The 14,040-nt window shown below is 39.0% G+C and overlaps 1 protein-coding gene across 7 annotated transcripts in view; it reads right to left on the bottom strand.

Annotated features, from left to right (window-relative positions):
• The window catches only part of NLGN1 (neuroligin 1), a 293,532-nt gene extending 281,116 nt beyond the window's left edge, over positions 1 to 12,416 (bottom strand). For 3 of the 7 annotated variants that reach the window (XM_010004171.1, XM_010004169.1, XM_010004168.1), the window contains exons 1-2: positions 11,686 to 12,181; positions 11,171 to 11,230 (exon numbers count right to left, since the gene is read on the bottom strand). In XM_010004171.1, the coding sequence (XP_010002473.1) occupies positions 11,171 to 11,230; positions 11,686 to 12,181 (556 nt within the window). Of the gene's footprint in view, positions 1 to 11,170; positions 11,231 to 11,685; positions 12,182 to 12,364 lie in introns of those variants that run through there. The other 4 variants (XM_010004173.1, XM_010004172.1, XM_010004170.1 and 1 more) reach the window with 2 other exon arrangements.
• Positions 12,417 to 14,040: the final 1,624 nt, after the last annotated feature.

Genomic DNA, 14,040 nt, shown 5'->3' on the forward strand with positions numbered 1-14,040 from the left:
GGAATGTGACATAACTAATGGGGGCAGAACCAAAAATGAGCTGCTGCCTATGGCCCTCTCTCCTTCAAACTGTCTTTTTTGCAAGCATAAAGTAAATGTAATTATTATTATCGTTTCTTTGTTCTCTTCCAGGCTAGCACTTCATCAGCCTGAAAATTATGACATTTTCTGAATGTGTTTCAATGGCTTCTTAACCTTTCTAGTTCCTGAGTGCTGGTACAATGGCACGCTGCCCTTAGAGACTACAGCAGTGAAGAGGTTAACACCCAAAATTGCTAATAATAACAACAGTATTCATTGAGCCAGATAACCACTCACACAGAATTTTAATACAAAGTCACTTAAAATTCAAAAGAAACCACTGTATTTCTTTAAGGAAGTGGGAGACTTCAGACATATTGCAGAGTTTATCTATTTTTAATCAAGCAATATTAATGGTGAGCTTTGGCTCTGCCTCAGGTTAAACCTATTTTGTGACATGTCCAGGTATGGGACAAGGTGTGACAGCCAGACCATTTGCACATGTCAAGCATGAAAGGAGATGTGGAGCATTTCTGGTACATCATTTGTTTCTTCCTCTCTCGTTTGACTGCTGCTTATGTGTTGTGCTGATGCTCAGCCAAACTAGCTTGTAGGTGAGGATGTCAAAACTCCGGGCAGAAAAAGAACAATTAATATATGTTAGCAAAGTCTGGAGAGAAAAATAGTTTCTGCCACTTAAAACTTCAGGGTGGAATTGTGCACTGCCTTCTTCTTGGTCTTATTTTGCCTAAGGGGAAAGAGCCTTTTAATCCTATTTCTATGCTTGGCTTGCATGTTGCCTGGCAGTGTCCACCTGCTTCTACCTGGGAGTCAGGAGCTGCCTTTGCTCCCAAATCCCCTTCCTGCTCTTTCAGCTCATCTCCTGCCTCCCAGCTTCCCCCTGCAAGGTAAAATCACTCTCATGCACAACCAGAGTTTGGCAGCCACGTTTCAAAGATGTCAGGAACAGAAACACCAACAGCTTCTCAAAAACACCCAACTGTTTCACAGTTCAAGGGGCAATGTTCTCTTTCACACGTGATGGACACAGAACATAATGCACACAGAAAGGGGTGCAAGGGACTTCTGCTAACAGGCCCAGATTCAGGACAGAGAGGAGACTGACTGTGACCTATTCAGCAGTCATCCATGTCTCTGTAAAACTCAAGCACCCATTTCCCATGATCTCGTATCATCATGTGCTCTTGGCCAGGTAATCCCTCTGATACTTAAAGATTTGCAACTGCCACACTGCAAGAATAATTGCCAGTTAATCAAGGGCTTCATGTCTCTTTGAAGTAAAGACAATTAACGCATTTTTTTGTTTCTTCCTTTATGTGGGACTTCATCTATGGAAACTTCATATAGAAGAGACTGCAGGTGCTTTGGCACCTGAGTATAGCAATTTTTTTTTGTTTCAAAAGTTATTGTTTCCAGCAAAAGTAATCCATTTATCATTAACAAATGAATGAGAAATATAGAAAACAAATTCAATTCTCTTTCCCATTCTACAAAGCACAGCAGGTAACTGATGCAGAGGGGCACTTCACTGGAGTTTAACACCATCGAGAAAAAGGGAAAGGACTAAGATTTTAAAATCTACATTGATTATTTCTTGTGAAATTTCCCACAGTGAACCTCTCTCTACAACAACCATATACAGCAATATTTCAGGGTTCCAAAGTGCTATCCCTATCATGGAGCACTATCATTAATAAAAGCAGTCACAGAGCAAGTGATTGTGCAAAATATTCCATAATATCCATTTGGTTCATGTAAGTATCTTAGATCTGGCCTTCAGCAACTAAGTTCAGCTTTTAAAAAAACACCTCTAAGTTCTTTTTGGCACTTTAAAATAAATATGAAACTATATGAATCAATATCAATTTTGCAATCAAGGCAAACTGTACTAGCTTGCCTTTGAGCTTTCAAATCTGCTTAAGACTGTGTATGTATACAGGTATACATAGATAAATGGATGTCTCATATTCCCTCACACTGGGTCCATCTCGTTAAAACTATTGCTTTGGGAATGAGGATTCTCAAAGACTGAATTCCCACTGGTTCAGCTAGATCCAGCTGGTGAATGGTTTGTTGTTTGTCTCTTCACTACATTAATACTAACATTAAACACTGAAAAGCAAAGAGTTTTGTTGGTGGGAACTAAAACAAACCCTGCAGGGCACTGGGAGGAAGCTTGACAACAACAGTTGTGCTGAGCTTCTTATTAAAGGGCAGCAGCTTCTTAGAAAACCACCACAACTGTATGAGCAAATCAGTCCTGGTATTGGCTGCCTCAGCAAGGACCCTTGACACAAGATGGTAGAAGCAGGGACCTCTTCTCCAGGCCACAGATGGATAACCTTTCTTCAGCTTGGGGCACAGCAAGACATTATTGCTACCTCCAGGCTCTTCTTGGAACTTTCTTCTCATCCTTTTGTGGGACATGAAAATTCTGCATTAGAGTAGATCCTGCAAAGCCCTCCTTAAACAGGCTTGAGCTGATGTGAATGAAGTGAATTAAGCAGGAGGTTTCTCTAACCTGCCTGAAATGCATTTGAAGTAACTGGGAAGAAGGTGCATGAGTCATTCCCCAATGAAACTGGGAGCAAAGGCTGTAGGAGGAGCCCCAGATGAGGGAGGTGAGCAGCCAGTGCCGGAGATGGGAGGTCCTCCAGCTGGTTTGTACCCAGGCTGCCCAGATCTGCAGCCCAGCAGCAGGGTGCTGTCTTTAGAAGCAAAGCTGAGGCAGCTTTCATGGTAAGGGTGTCTGCCTGGTTGCCAGTCATGCCACAGGGAGGCTGCAATACACCCATCACTGCAGAATACACCACATTAGGTTTTAAAACCACAGAATGATAAAATAAGCTTAAAAATTGTATATGCCTTACTGCCATTTGCAATGACTTTTCTAATTAAGAAGGGAGAGAAGAGAGATCATCTGTACACTACAGAAGGCTGATATGAAAGTGGATGAGAAATCTGTGATCCTAAGGTTTTAGGAGATTCTGGCGTATGTTATCCCTGCCTGACATTCCTCACCCACTCTGGAGGAGAGAAAGTAAGATGCTCCATAGGAATCCTCTATAACCACACTGCTTAGTCCATCTCCTGTGCTTGAGGCATCACAAGAGGAATTATTTTCCTTTTTCCCTCAATACTTGGAGTCACACTATTTGGACATTCCAACATACATGCAGACCATACAAACTCAGCACATAATGGAAACCTCCCTACATTAAGTGGAGCTTTTCATCACCTTGAACCAACTGTTGGATAAGGTTTTCCCTCTGTAGAGAAGAAAGATGCTGAAGTGCAGACTGTGCTTGCACATAGACCCTATCCCTGGGCTGAGCCTTCCGGAAAGATTCATCAAGAGCTGCAATCTTCTCCTTACACAATGCACGACTCCATTAAAAAGCTGCAGACAGTTTTTAGGTGTAAGAATATAGAGAACAGAGAGTAAAGGCAGAAAAGCAATAGAGACATCTCCTCTGTGAAATCTTTGCTCAAAATAATTTTGATGGGGTTTCACTGCCCGTTCATAGTGTGGATGAATCACTTCTGATATTTCTGATAAAATAATATTCAAAACTTCAAAATCACTTCCAATTCATTTATGCCACCATTTAATGAGGGCTTCTGCAACATATTACAAGAATGTCATTTTCCCCTATAATTGCATAATGATTACATTTTTTAATGAAATAATTGCAAGTACACTAGATGTGTAGATATAATTACAATAATTACATAAATACCTGATTTTCAACTAATAATTAAAGAAGGCCTTTACAAAAAGGGTGAAATTTAACAAATGGAAGCTTTCCAGAAAACAAATACAAATAATGACTGACTGTATCTCTTCTAAAGATTTTACCTTACTGGATTATATCTCTATACATACTACATGATTTTTTCATATATTATAAAATAATATAAAGATAAAAATTATTTAAACAAATATTAAATCCTCAATACTTTGAGAGACCTCAATTGAGAGACCTCAATACTTTGCCTCTGCAAGGCCTGATCCAAAACCACTGACATTAATATAATCCAAGCTTAAAAACCCTATGTGAGAAATAACCACCTCTCAAGACACTGAATTGTAAGAAAGAAGATGTGAGTAGCTCCTGCAACAGCACAAACTGCATTCAGATTCCTCTGCAACCTAAAGGGACAGACCCTGGACCACCATAAATATTTGGGAAAAGGTGTGTGCAAAGGAGTCCCTGCAGGGCTCTGAGCCTTCCTTGAGGCCACAGCACTCAGCACAGCTCCTGCAGAGCACACCAGCCATCCTGGCTATCATCTTCTCCCCAAACGTGTCTTTTCAGTGCAATCTACTGACTACACCCCTGCTAACACAGAAACCCTGCAGAAGATTGATTCCCCTTCTGTCCCCCTTGGTGGACAGACCTTTGACAAGACAATGGTATTTTAGTACAGTACCTCTTCCAGAGCTTTAGCAGCTAAAGAACCAGAAATTCTTCAACCAGGTAATTTTCCTTCTTTTCCAACAAATCCCTAAGACTAAATTTACTTTACTGTACCATTATTATGAACAGGAAAGGCAAAAGCCACCCGCAGTAAAAAGCCTATAGAAAACTCTACCAGGGCAGATTCTGATCACTGCTCAGAGAGCATAAAGGGATATTAAAAGAATTCCCACAGCAGAGGAATTAGCAACATGATTTACTGTTGCTGCTGAGGTGTTTCAAAACATGTTGGGCAAAACTCTAGAAGGAAAGTCAGCTGCAGCACCTCCATGGTGCCATTCTCACATGTCTGGGAATCTCTGCAGTCTCTCTGACTCAGGTAAGAGCCCACTCTGGGCTTAGCAATGTGGTAGGAGGTAGGTGCAAATATGGCTTAAAGTCAGCTTTGTCCCACTTCCCTTAGCCTGGTATTGTTCACTGCTCCTCTTTTCAGGATAAACCTTCATTATTACAAGCATGAGAAAGTGAAATAAGAGATATTAATATTAAAACAGAAGATATCCCAAAAACAAATCCCATTTATGTTAAGCTCTTTAAAGTACTTGGGTTTGGAATGCAGAGTATAATTAATAATACTATACATATCAAAGTAGAGAAGACATGTAAATCTGACAACGTAAAGTAAGTAAACCTGAAGAGGGCTACAGAATTATAAGTGACAAGAATTAGAAAAAAAATGGAATTATACTGAAGCAATATTCAAGTTATAAGCAGATTATTAACATTGTAATTGAGATGATTGGTAAGCATGGTTTGACACATATAAGCATCATGTTTCAAGCTTCAAACAATATGCAAAGAACACTAAAAATATTTGTATCCATATGTATTATAAGGAAACAAAGACATTAAGAGTACGAACACAGAGAAGAGCAAAGGAATAATAATGCAATACAAGAAAAAAAAATAAAAATCCAGATGAAAATAAGAGCTATCCAAAAGACACATTAGGGACTCAAGTGCTCCTCCTGAAAATGTACAAATATACTTGTGTAACTATTTTATATAATATTTGTCCATTCTAGCTTTAAATGATAAATTAAAAAATAGCAGCTTGAAAGGAAAACTGTGTCACAGTCTCTGAGTACAACTGGTCCAACCCAAGGAAGGCCAGGGGAAGAAACACAAGCCAGTTTTATCCGACTTAGTGTTATCAGGGTTAACTCTATTTTAGAGCCTGAGTGTGGGAGGATGTAGAAAATGAAAAGCAAGCAGTAAAATAATGGACAAGGAATGGAATTAGATCAGAACTTAAAACCTGTTAGAGCTATAAGCACTGTCAAGGTATATGAACAAAGCAATGACAGAACCACGACTGTGTGGTCAGCAAGAGCTCAGAGCCTGAACAGCCAGACATTTACAGAAGACTGTGACCAGTGTTGATGGCATTAAAGATGACTGCAGTCTTAAGATGCAGCCTGCAAAATCTTCTATTGTCAAGAATTGGCTCACCCAGAAAGAGGACTGTAGAAAATACATCAGAGTTTAAGCATTTTATTTCAAATATGACATAAAGCTAGTGCACATCTTTGAAAAATGCTACTAACTGACACTAACAGCTTTAGATTGTGAAGAGATGAAAAGGTTTGTACAAGACAATGTTTGCTTCATTATCCTCTTCCTTGTATTTCTAGTACAATAGGAAATGCTGGTGTGGTATCTGAGGAATGAAAAACAGGTATACAGCCCTTCAAAAAGGAATAGCAAAATAGAACAACCTTGGTGTCTTCCTGCATAGCACTGGAGTTCAGGACTACACACTACATTTGTGTCTGCACAGGCTGCAGGAATGAGTTTTGGCCTCATGAGGCCAGCATGAGGAAGAGTGGGGTCTCTTCAGCCAGGAGCCAGTGAGGGTGAATGGGCAAAACTTCAAATAGGTAGAGGCAACTACTGACACAGAGGTGACAGGCAAACACTTCATGATGAAGTTTCAGATTGGCCAAATGAAGATATACAGCCTTTGTATTGGTTGACATACACCAAAATACACACTCAGGTAGCTCTGTGGGCTTTGTCACTCACTCTCAAGTGACTGAGAGCCCTAGTAATGGTCTGCAAATGCATGTTCTTAACCCACAATGTACTTTGGTGTACCTCAGTCTACACTGATGGAGGTTCACACCTTGAATTTCCTACTTTGCATTTATATGGCCATGAAAAAATAATATTTAATTTATATTTTTTTTTACAATATACCATTGACAAGTACATGATTTTGATACTATTTTCTACATTAGATATTTAGAAAAAAATCTGCTAAACAATTGACAAATTTTGCCAGTGGAAACACACATTTTAACAGGTCTTAGGCTGTCCTTTTCTGGTTGATTTCAGAGCTGAAACACTTATACAGAAAGAAGTTAATTCAATGTAGTCCATAGGAACTGCACATATTGCAGTAAACATGTAAACATCAGAAAAAAATTCTTTACTGTGAGAGTGACAGAGCATTGGAACAGGCTGCCCAGAGTTGTGGAGTCTCCTTCTCTGGACACATTCAAAACCTGCCTGGACATGTTCCTGTGTGATGTGCTCTAGCTGATCCTGCTCTGGAAGGGGTTTGGACTAGATGATCTTTCGAGGTCCCTTCCAACCCCTAAGATTCTGTGATTAATTCCTTTTTCCCAAAATTGGATGGTAAGCAAACAGCTCTAGGATAGTTAAACAGACTATTGGAACAAACACCCAATAGGAACACAGAGTAACAAGCTAAATTGGGTTCTTTTCATTTCTGCTTAAATTTGTAAAAAATATTTCATATTGCTAAGCTTAAAAGCCTTAAAGTTATCAGTGTCATTTATGAATTGCAACTGATGAAACCTGTTCTCTATTGAAAACAATCAATGATCAAGGCAGTGTGAGCTTATAGTTCTGTGAGTTGTGTTTCATTTCCAATAATATATTTTTTATGTATGTTGCTATGTGTCCATAGTAACCACAGCCATAACCCACAAAGCATGGTGTTGGGAGCTTTGCTCTGAAAATCAAGTAGCCCGTTAGGAGGCATAAATATTAATAGAGCTGTCTAATCCTACACTCTCAAATGAGATAGTTCAGATCATGATTCTTTGCATTTAAAATTTATTCACTGCAGCTACTAGAAGAAGAAACAGAATCCACATGTGAAGAAGCCACTGATGTTGGGCGGTTTCTTAGCCACTGATAATTCCTGAACATAAAAGTAAGGATCAAGTGATTTCTTTCCTTATTCTGCTCCCGTTTCTTCTACAATACTAATGTATCCAAAACTCCATGTGCTTAGTTCTGTGACACTGAGAATATAACATATTCCCTACAAAAAGTACATTCCCACATTTTCACACTCAGGTATCTGCAAGCAACACGAAGGCTTTGGTACAGCTTCATGGCAAAGAGCACACTATCATCACCAGTGCACAACACACAATACCTGTGCTTTCTTTTGGTGGTCATATTAGAGATGATTTTCAAACTTCCTTTATATAGTTGTCATTAAAGTAGAAAATGCATGGTGCAAACTCTTCCAGCGCAGAGAAATGGATATACAGTACTTTAAAAACACAAGCATGTAGCTAAAGCAGGATGTACAGTCCTCCTAAGAAATAAGAAGTTACCCTGTCATTCTGGATGCCAAGGAAAATTTCCATGCTTTGACTAGAGAATAAAATAGACATCGGAAATACCAAATAGACTACAAAACTATTGAAGTATTTCCTAGCAAAGATGCAAATGTTTGTTCAGAAAACTCAGAAAATACCACATAATCAACAACAGAACTAATATCAGTCAGTAAAATGCTGTTATCTACAATATAACATAGATTCTAGTAAAAGATAGAACTGTGGAGCCTGGTCTCTAAGAATACAACACAAAATTAATCAGATGCCTTTGCAAAGATTTTCTAAAACCAACCCTAGCAAGCAGAGGCATTTCTGCTTGCATCAATACCCAAAACAGAATCATAACCTCTGACCATCATGTACCTTAAGCAAAAAGATGAAAGCAGATCATCTATCTCTATGTATTGAATCAGTAAATTGAAGATGAAGTATAGTAAAATATAGGCATCCATATTTAGCAAAAGCTGAGCTGTATCATCTTATTTCTTTTCACTCAGCTCCAGCCTCCAGTTTGTAGCCTCTGCTGTGTGCACATCAAAATCCCACCGACACCAGTAAATGGTTACAAAGCCCATTACAATCTCTGGCATCACTCATGAACAGCAATCCTTTCATTTCAGCATCTGTCTTCATCAGATTACTCCCTCTTCTTCAAAATTTTGAAGCCTCCCATATCCCTCAGCTGACAATTAAGTATAGATACTTATTTACCTAATTCAATATATTTTGTGTAGTAAGAAAGAATCAAACATTAGAAACAATAGGACATAGTTGTTAGTTCTGTTGAATTTATATATCCTTCACTGATTGAAAAGGTGGTGTGTAAGTCTGCCTCTCATTTCTGTGCTTTCTATTTTCAGTAATTTTCATCACTAAATGTAATGAAATGACTGCAACATAAATATCCAGCAAAAAGGAATACAGGGCCTTTCTTCTCTCTCATTCAAATCCAATGCTATTTCTAAGCTGCTGCTACTGCTAAGAAGCTGTGACTCTATTGCATCTTCATTCTATAACACAATTCCTTTTATTACTAGCTGTAGGGGCAGTACAAGCCAAGGATAATCTTAGGTGAGTAGAATGTGAGTTATGCAGGGAACAGAGGTTACTACAGCTATGCCAGCTGCCAGCTGCAGGTATGCAGGAGTTCTCTGCACTTGTCAAGAAGAAAAGGTAGGTTTCTGCTGCTTTTTATTCTGCTGTATGTGCAGTGAATTTAACTGGAAAGGTACCTACTGAATTTCAAATAACTCTCTCTTTATTCTCCTTCAGGCTCACAGGAAAATAAACAACTTCCTCATCTGTTGGGCTCTCCCTCCCTTCATTTTTGCAGTTGTTCTGCTTTTTATAGAAGTATTTCTTTTAATATTCTCTCACAGGAAAAAGTTGCTTTCTGAAAACAATGTTGGAGATCTGCATCTTTATTTATGACTTTGTGAATCAACGTCTGGGTGATAGGAAGTGAAAGTTGCTCAGCTAATTACACACGCCTGATGAACTGCGTAATAACTGCTGCAGCACTGCACATTAATTGAAAGCATATAAATGACAGCAGTTATTCTAACTTGAATGATGTGTGAACAAGTGGTGTTGCTCACAGTGCCCCGCTTATTTGGTTTCCAACATTGGGAATGCAGCTTAAACAATATTTTTACAGCACAGAGGAAAATTCCCTAATAGAAAACATCAGAAGTTGTCTCAAAGCCTGACACTTTAAAAGCAAATTGCCTTAAGTCACTGAAAGTGGATTTAGACACGGAAAAAAAGCATTCATTGAATGACTTAACAATTAATAATTAACAACTAGCTACAACTAGCCATAGGAGCTGTAAGAGCAAAAACCTGGGAAAATAATGCCACCTTCATTTACATGTCTAGATACAGCCTTAAAAACCTAATACAGAGTTTACAGAGCTGAACTTTGCCCAACTCTGAACATTTTCCTGATGTGACATTTTCCAAAAATGGATTTGTCCTGGAATAACAAGGACATACAGCAACTGATACAAAAAATACTGATTACTGCTAAGAGGCAATGATGTATGTACACCCACAATACTCTTTGTTTACCTAAAAAGTATTCTAGAATCAAATGTAGTCCAGCTATTAAATAGCACATTATTTTAAAGAAAACAATAAATAAAAATAATTTTGTGCAAAACAGTACAATGTTAGTACTTTCAACTAGTGCAAAATACCTGCTTCAAATCAGTACCAAAACATACCTGCTATTATCACAGATCAATTGCTTTGGGAATTTGCAAATGTTCACAATGAAATCTGCAAATTGTCCCACACTAACTCACACAAAATGTAAAAGCCAAGTTTCCAAAGCTTCCAAAAGCAGACAAGTTCCCAAAGTACCACGTCACAATATTTTAACATCTCCTTACACCTCTACTAAGAGATCTTCAGTTTTACAAAGAGAGCTGTAATCACATAGTAAAATAATTCAACTCTCACTTTTAGAGGCATGTAAACAAAGCAAAGTGTTTCACATTTACATGAAGTTAACACTGTTCCAAGAAAACAGGGTGTATTGCGTAGAAAGTCAGTGCAGGTTTTCAGCTCTGCTTTGCTATAATTCATCACAGCCACCAAGCTACACTACTGGAATAGAGCTGTGGAGCAGTGCCAGTAACATCAGTAGCAATAGTACAGGAGCTACCTCCCATGCACACATGTACAACACATGAGCTACCTCCTGTGCACCCACTTACACCACACTGGATCTACGTACAAGTGCCCAACACTCCTCCAAACCACCAGGCCAAGACAGAGAAAGGCTGCCAATAAGATCAGCATGAGATAGTGCAAGAGACGATCAGGTGCAACCGAGCTCAAGCTTTACAGATGTTATCTTCTCTGCTTTACACGGTCCTCAATTTAAATACCTTTCTGGCCTCATCTGGAGAAGACAGTCCCTAACAGTTCACAGCACCAGCAAATCAGCCTCTTTCAGCTGTATTACTCGTTCTTCCTCTGCAAGGTTTCGATCTTTCCCCCGCTTGTTTTGGTTTTGTTTTTTGTCCACTTTATACATACCTCCTTTTCTACAAATTTTCTTGCCGGGTTTTCTGGCACATTCCTTGGATATTCTTTTGACTGAAAAATGAATAGAAGACTAGAAAATAACATGGAGCTCCATCACAGACAGTAGGAGCATGCAACACCACTATCTAACTTAAATATGACCTGCTTTATTAGGTACGGAAGACTCTCAACTTGTTGTGCCTGCACATGCAATGGATAAGATGTTGATGCATCCTCCCAGAAGTCAGTGGGTGGCAATGAGAATTAGGCACCAACTTTGACCTAAAATTACACGTGCTGTGGGAGGGAAAAAAAACGAGTGTAGACGGAAAGAAACAAACAAACAAACACCCAATGGAAACCATAAAACAAGGACAGATGCACACACAGAAAAGCAGCATGCATACATGTAAGACACTGGCATGCAAACAGAGAAAGCCGTGCTACCAGAACACGTGAATTAATATTGTTAGAACGTAGAGCAGGAAAATAAAAAGATCTCCCTGTTTCGCCTGCTATTAACTCACCATCCTCGGTTGGGACATAGATATTTAAATAGAGGCAGTCTTCATTCTGATCTTGTACATAGGTGGAAACTACATCCAAGTTATTAGTAAACCACACGGGAAGCATGACTTCAGGCAACCTGCCTTCTATAATGTTCTGGGGACACACTGGAGCAAACTGAGTGGTATTTTTGATATCTGCCCAGGGAGACGGAGGCTCAGGAGGTTGAAAGCGGCGCTCCCTGGTTGGAGGGGCAGCATATGGAACCCCAAGAAACTGAATAACAGGCCCCAAAATTTCATTATTAAGTTCCTTCTTAATCCCTCTTATCTTGCCAAAGTTGGTGGTCACCACTGGGTTGGTATCATCCAATTTTTGGGAGGACACAGCGGCAGCAGCGTGAAGCAAAAATCCAAGTATAGAGAAAGCAAAAGTGGCACTCAATCCCGTGTGTACCAGGCGGACCAGCATCGCTCTCCATACACAGTTCAGCCACATGGATCTTGGCAAGACCATGGTCCCACATTAGTTGTGTCACCACAGTGACGCGATCTGATTTGTATCCACTGGTGTAAAAACAGGGCCAGCGAAGGAAACGGATCGAGTTCCCTAAAAAGGTGCCTGTCAGAAAAATCTCAAAAGGCTTTTCGTGCCGTAAGTATCTTCCATTGATTTCACACTTATTGAAGCTGCATCTTCACTCAGCACTATTTATCAGACTACATCCTATTGACAATTCTGTTTTCCATAGCAGCAATATGAAGAGAGCAGCCATTTACTGCAGAATCCCCTCTTATAAATCAAATCCAGTTAGCCGCAGGTCTATATCCTGGAGAAAATGAAAATAAATCATTAGTATGAAAGAGCTATTATGAGCAGAGGGATAACTAGATGTTTCACAAGTTAGGTACATACATTAATAGTTGCTAGAGTCATGTAAGTAAAATTGCAGCAGTTTATGGGTCCATGAAATGGCGGGTGAAACACTGATTACTGGATTATCTATAAGGTCACCTGTTGAATTGACAGAGCTTTTTCAGAAGAAATGGGAGTCACTGAAATTATTTTTTTTTAATTCACCTCTTTAAGAATAAGAAATTTGCTGCAAGACTACATTACATAAGCATTTATGTTAATATTTTACTTAACTTAATGAGCTGATAATAAACGTTCATCTTGTTTACTCCGTTGACTTATCAAAATGGAATTAATCTTTTCTTCAAGCAGAAGATAGTGAAATTAAGATAGACAGGCATGCTGAAGATTCAAATGTATTTTATTTCATTAAGGCAGATTATAATACATACAAACTTTTTTTTGTTCATCTCAAAATACAAGTTCTGATTAAAACATGAAGGCAACTAGATCGTAGTTGTAAGGATACCAAGAACTACTGTGCTTATCCATGATAACTGGAATTTCCAAACCTGGCATGGTTTTCTCATTCCAGAATTTTCTGATAACTGATGAGAAACACCTCCAGAGTGAAAGGCTCACATCAATGAAGGACCAAAATCTGCTCCCACTGGCATGAATGGCAAGCTCTGAATTTGCAGAAGAATATAACTGGACCTCAGTGCAGCTTTTTCTGAACTGGTTTTGAAATTAATATGAACAGACAGTTTAGAGATGGAGCTGTATACCTGAGTTTTTAATTCACACCGATCCAAGTTACTGACTAGTGTGAATGCTGAGATGCACGATGAATGCACTTCATCCCTGCCACCCGCAAGGCACAATGTAAACAATACGTGTTCCCACAGGACAGCAGAAATCCTAACTTTAATTTACCCACACAGTGACTGCACAGTATATATAAAAAAATGTATCAGTTAGGACCAGAGACTGTATAATCTCAAATTCCAGATTCTATTTTCAACTACTTTAGCTCGGAGTTTGTCACACAAGGCTGTGTTCCAGCGCTTCTGAAAATTGCTCGGCACATATCGTTACATCTGCCATATTCACGTTAAACGCATTTCCAACACGACTTACAATATCCTATTATTTAAAATGCAGCGTTATACACAACATAGCAGTGTAATCTTACACTCCCTATTAAGCAGTGTGTAATGCACGAGAAATGTGTTTTGCTCTGTATAGGAAACATTTAAAACCACCTGCTTTTGAAACAGCATTGGCAGCTTTAACGACAATTGTTTTTTTATCATGTCTATACACATTGTAGAGAGAATCCAAAAGAACGGCTTGTCTAATAGTCAGACTACCCTGCAGTTCGGGTTATTAAAAAGGAGATTGTAAAAGCTATATAGGACAGCAGGAGATTTGGTTCATGTCTAGTGTTCCTTTAGCTCTGAACAATCTACCTCAGGAGGCAATAAGTAGATGAAGCTCTTCCACAGTTTACTCTTTCC

This window comes from Chaetura pelagica, unplaced genomic scaffold (genome assembly GCF_000747805.2).
Source record: "Chaetura pelagica isolate M959 unplaced genomic scaffold, ChaPel_1.0 scaffold648, whole genome shotgun sequence".
Lineage (NCBI taxonomy): Eukaryota > Metazoa > Chordata > Aves > Apodiformes > Apodidae > Chaetura > Chaetura pelagica.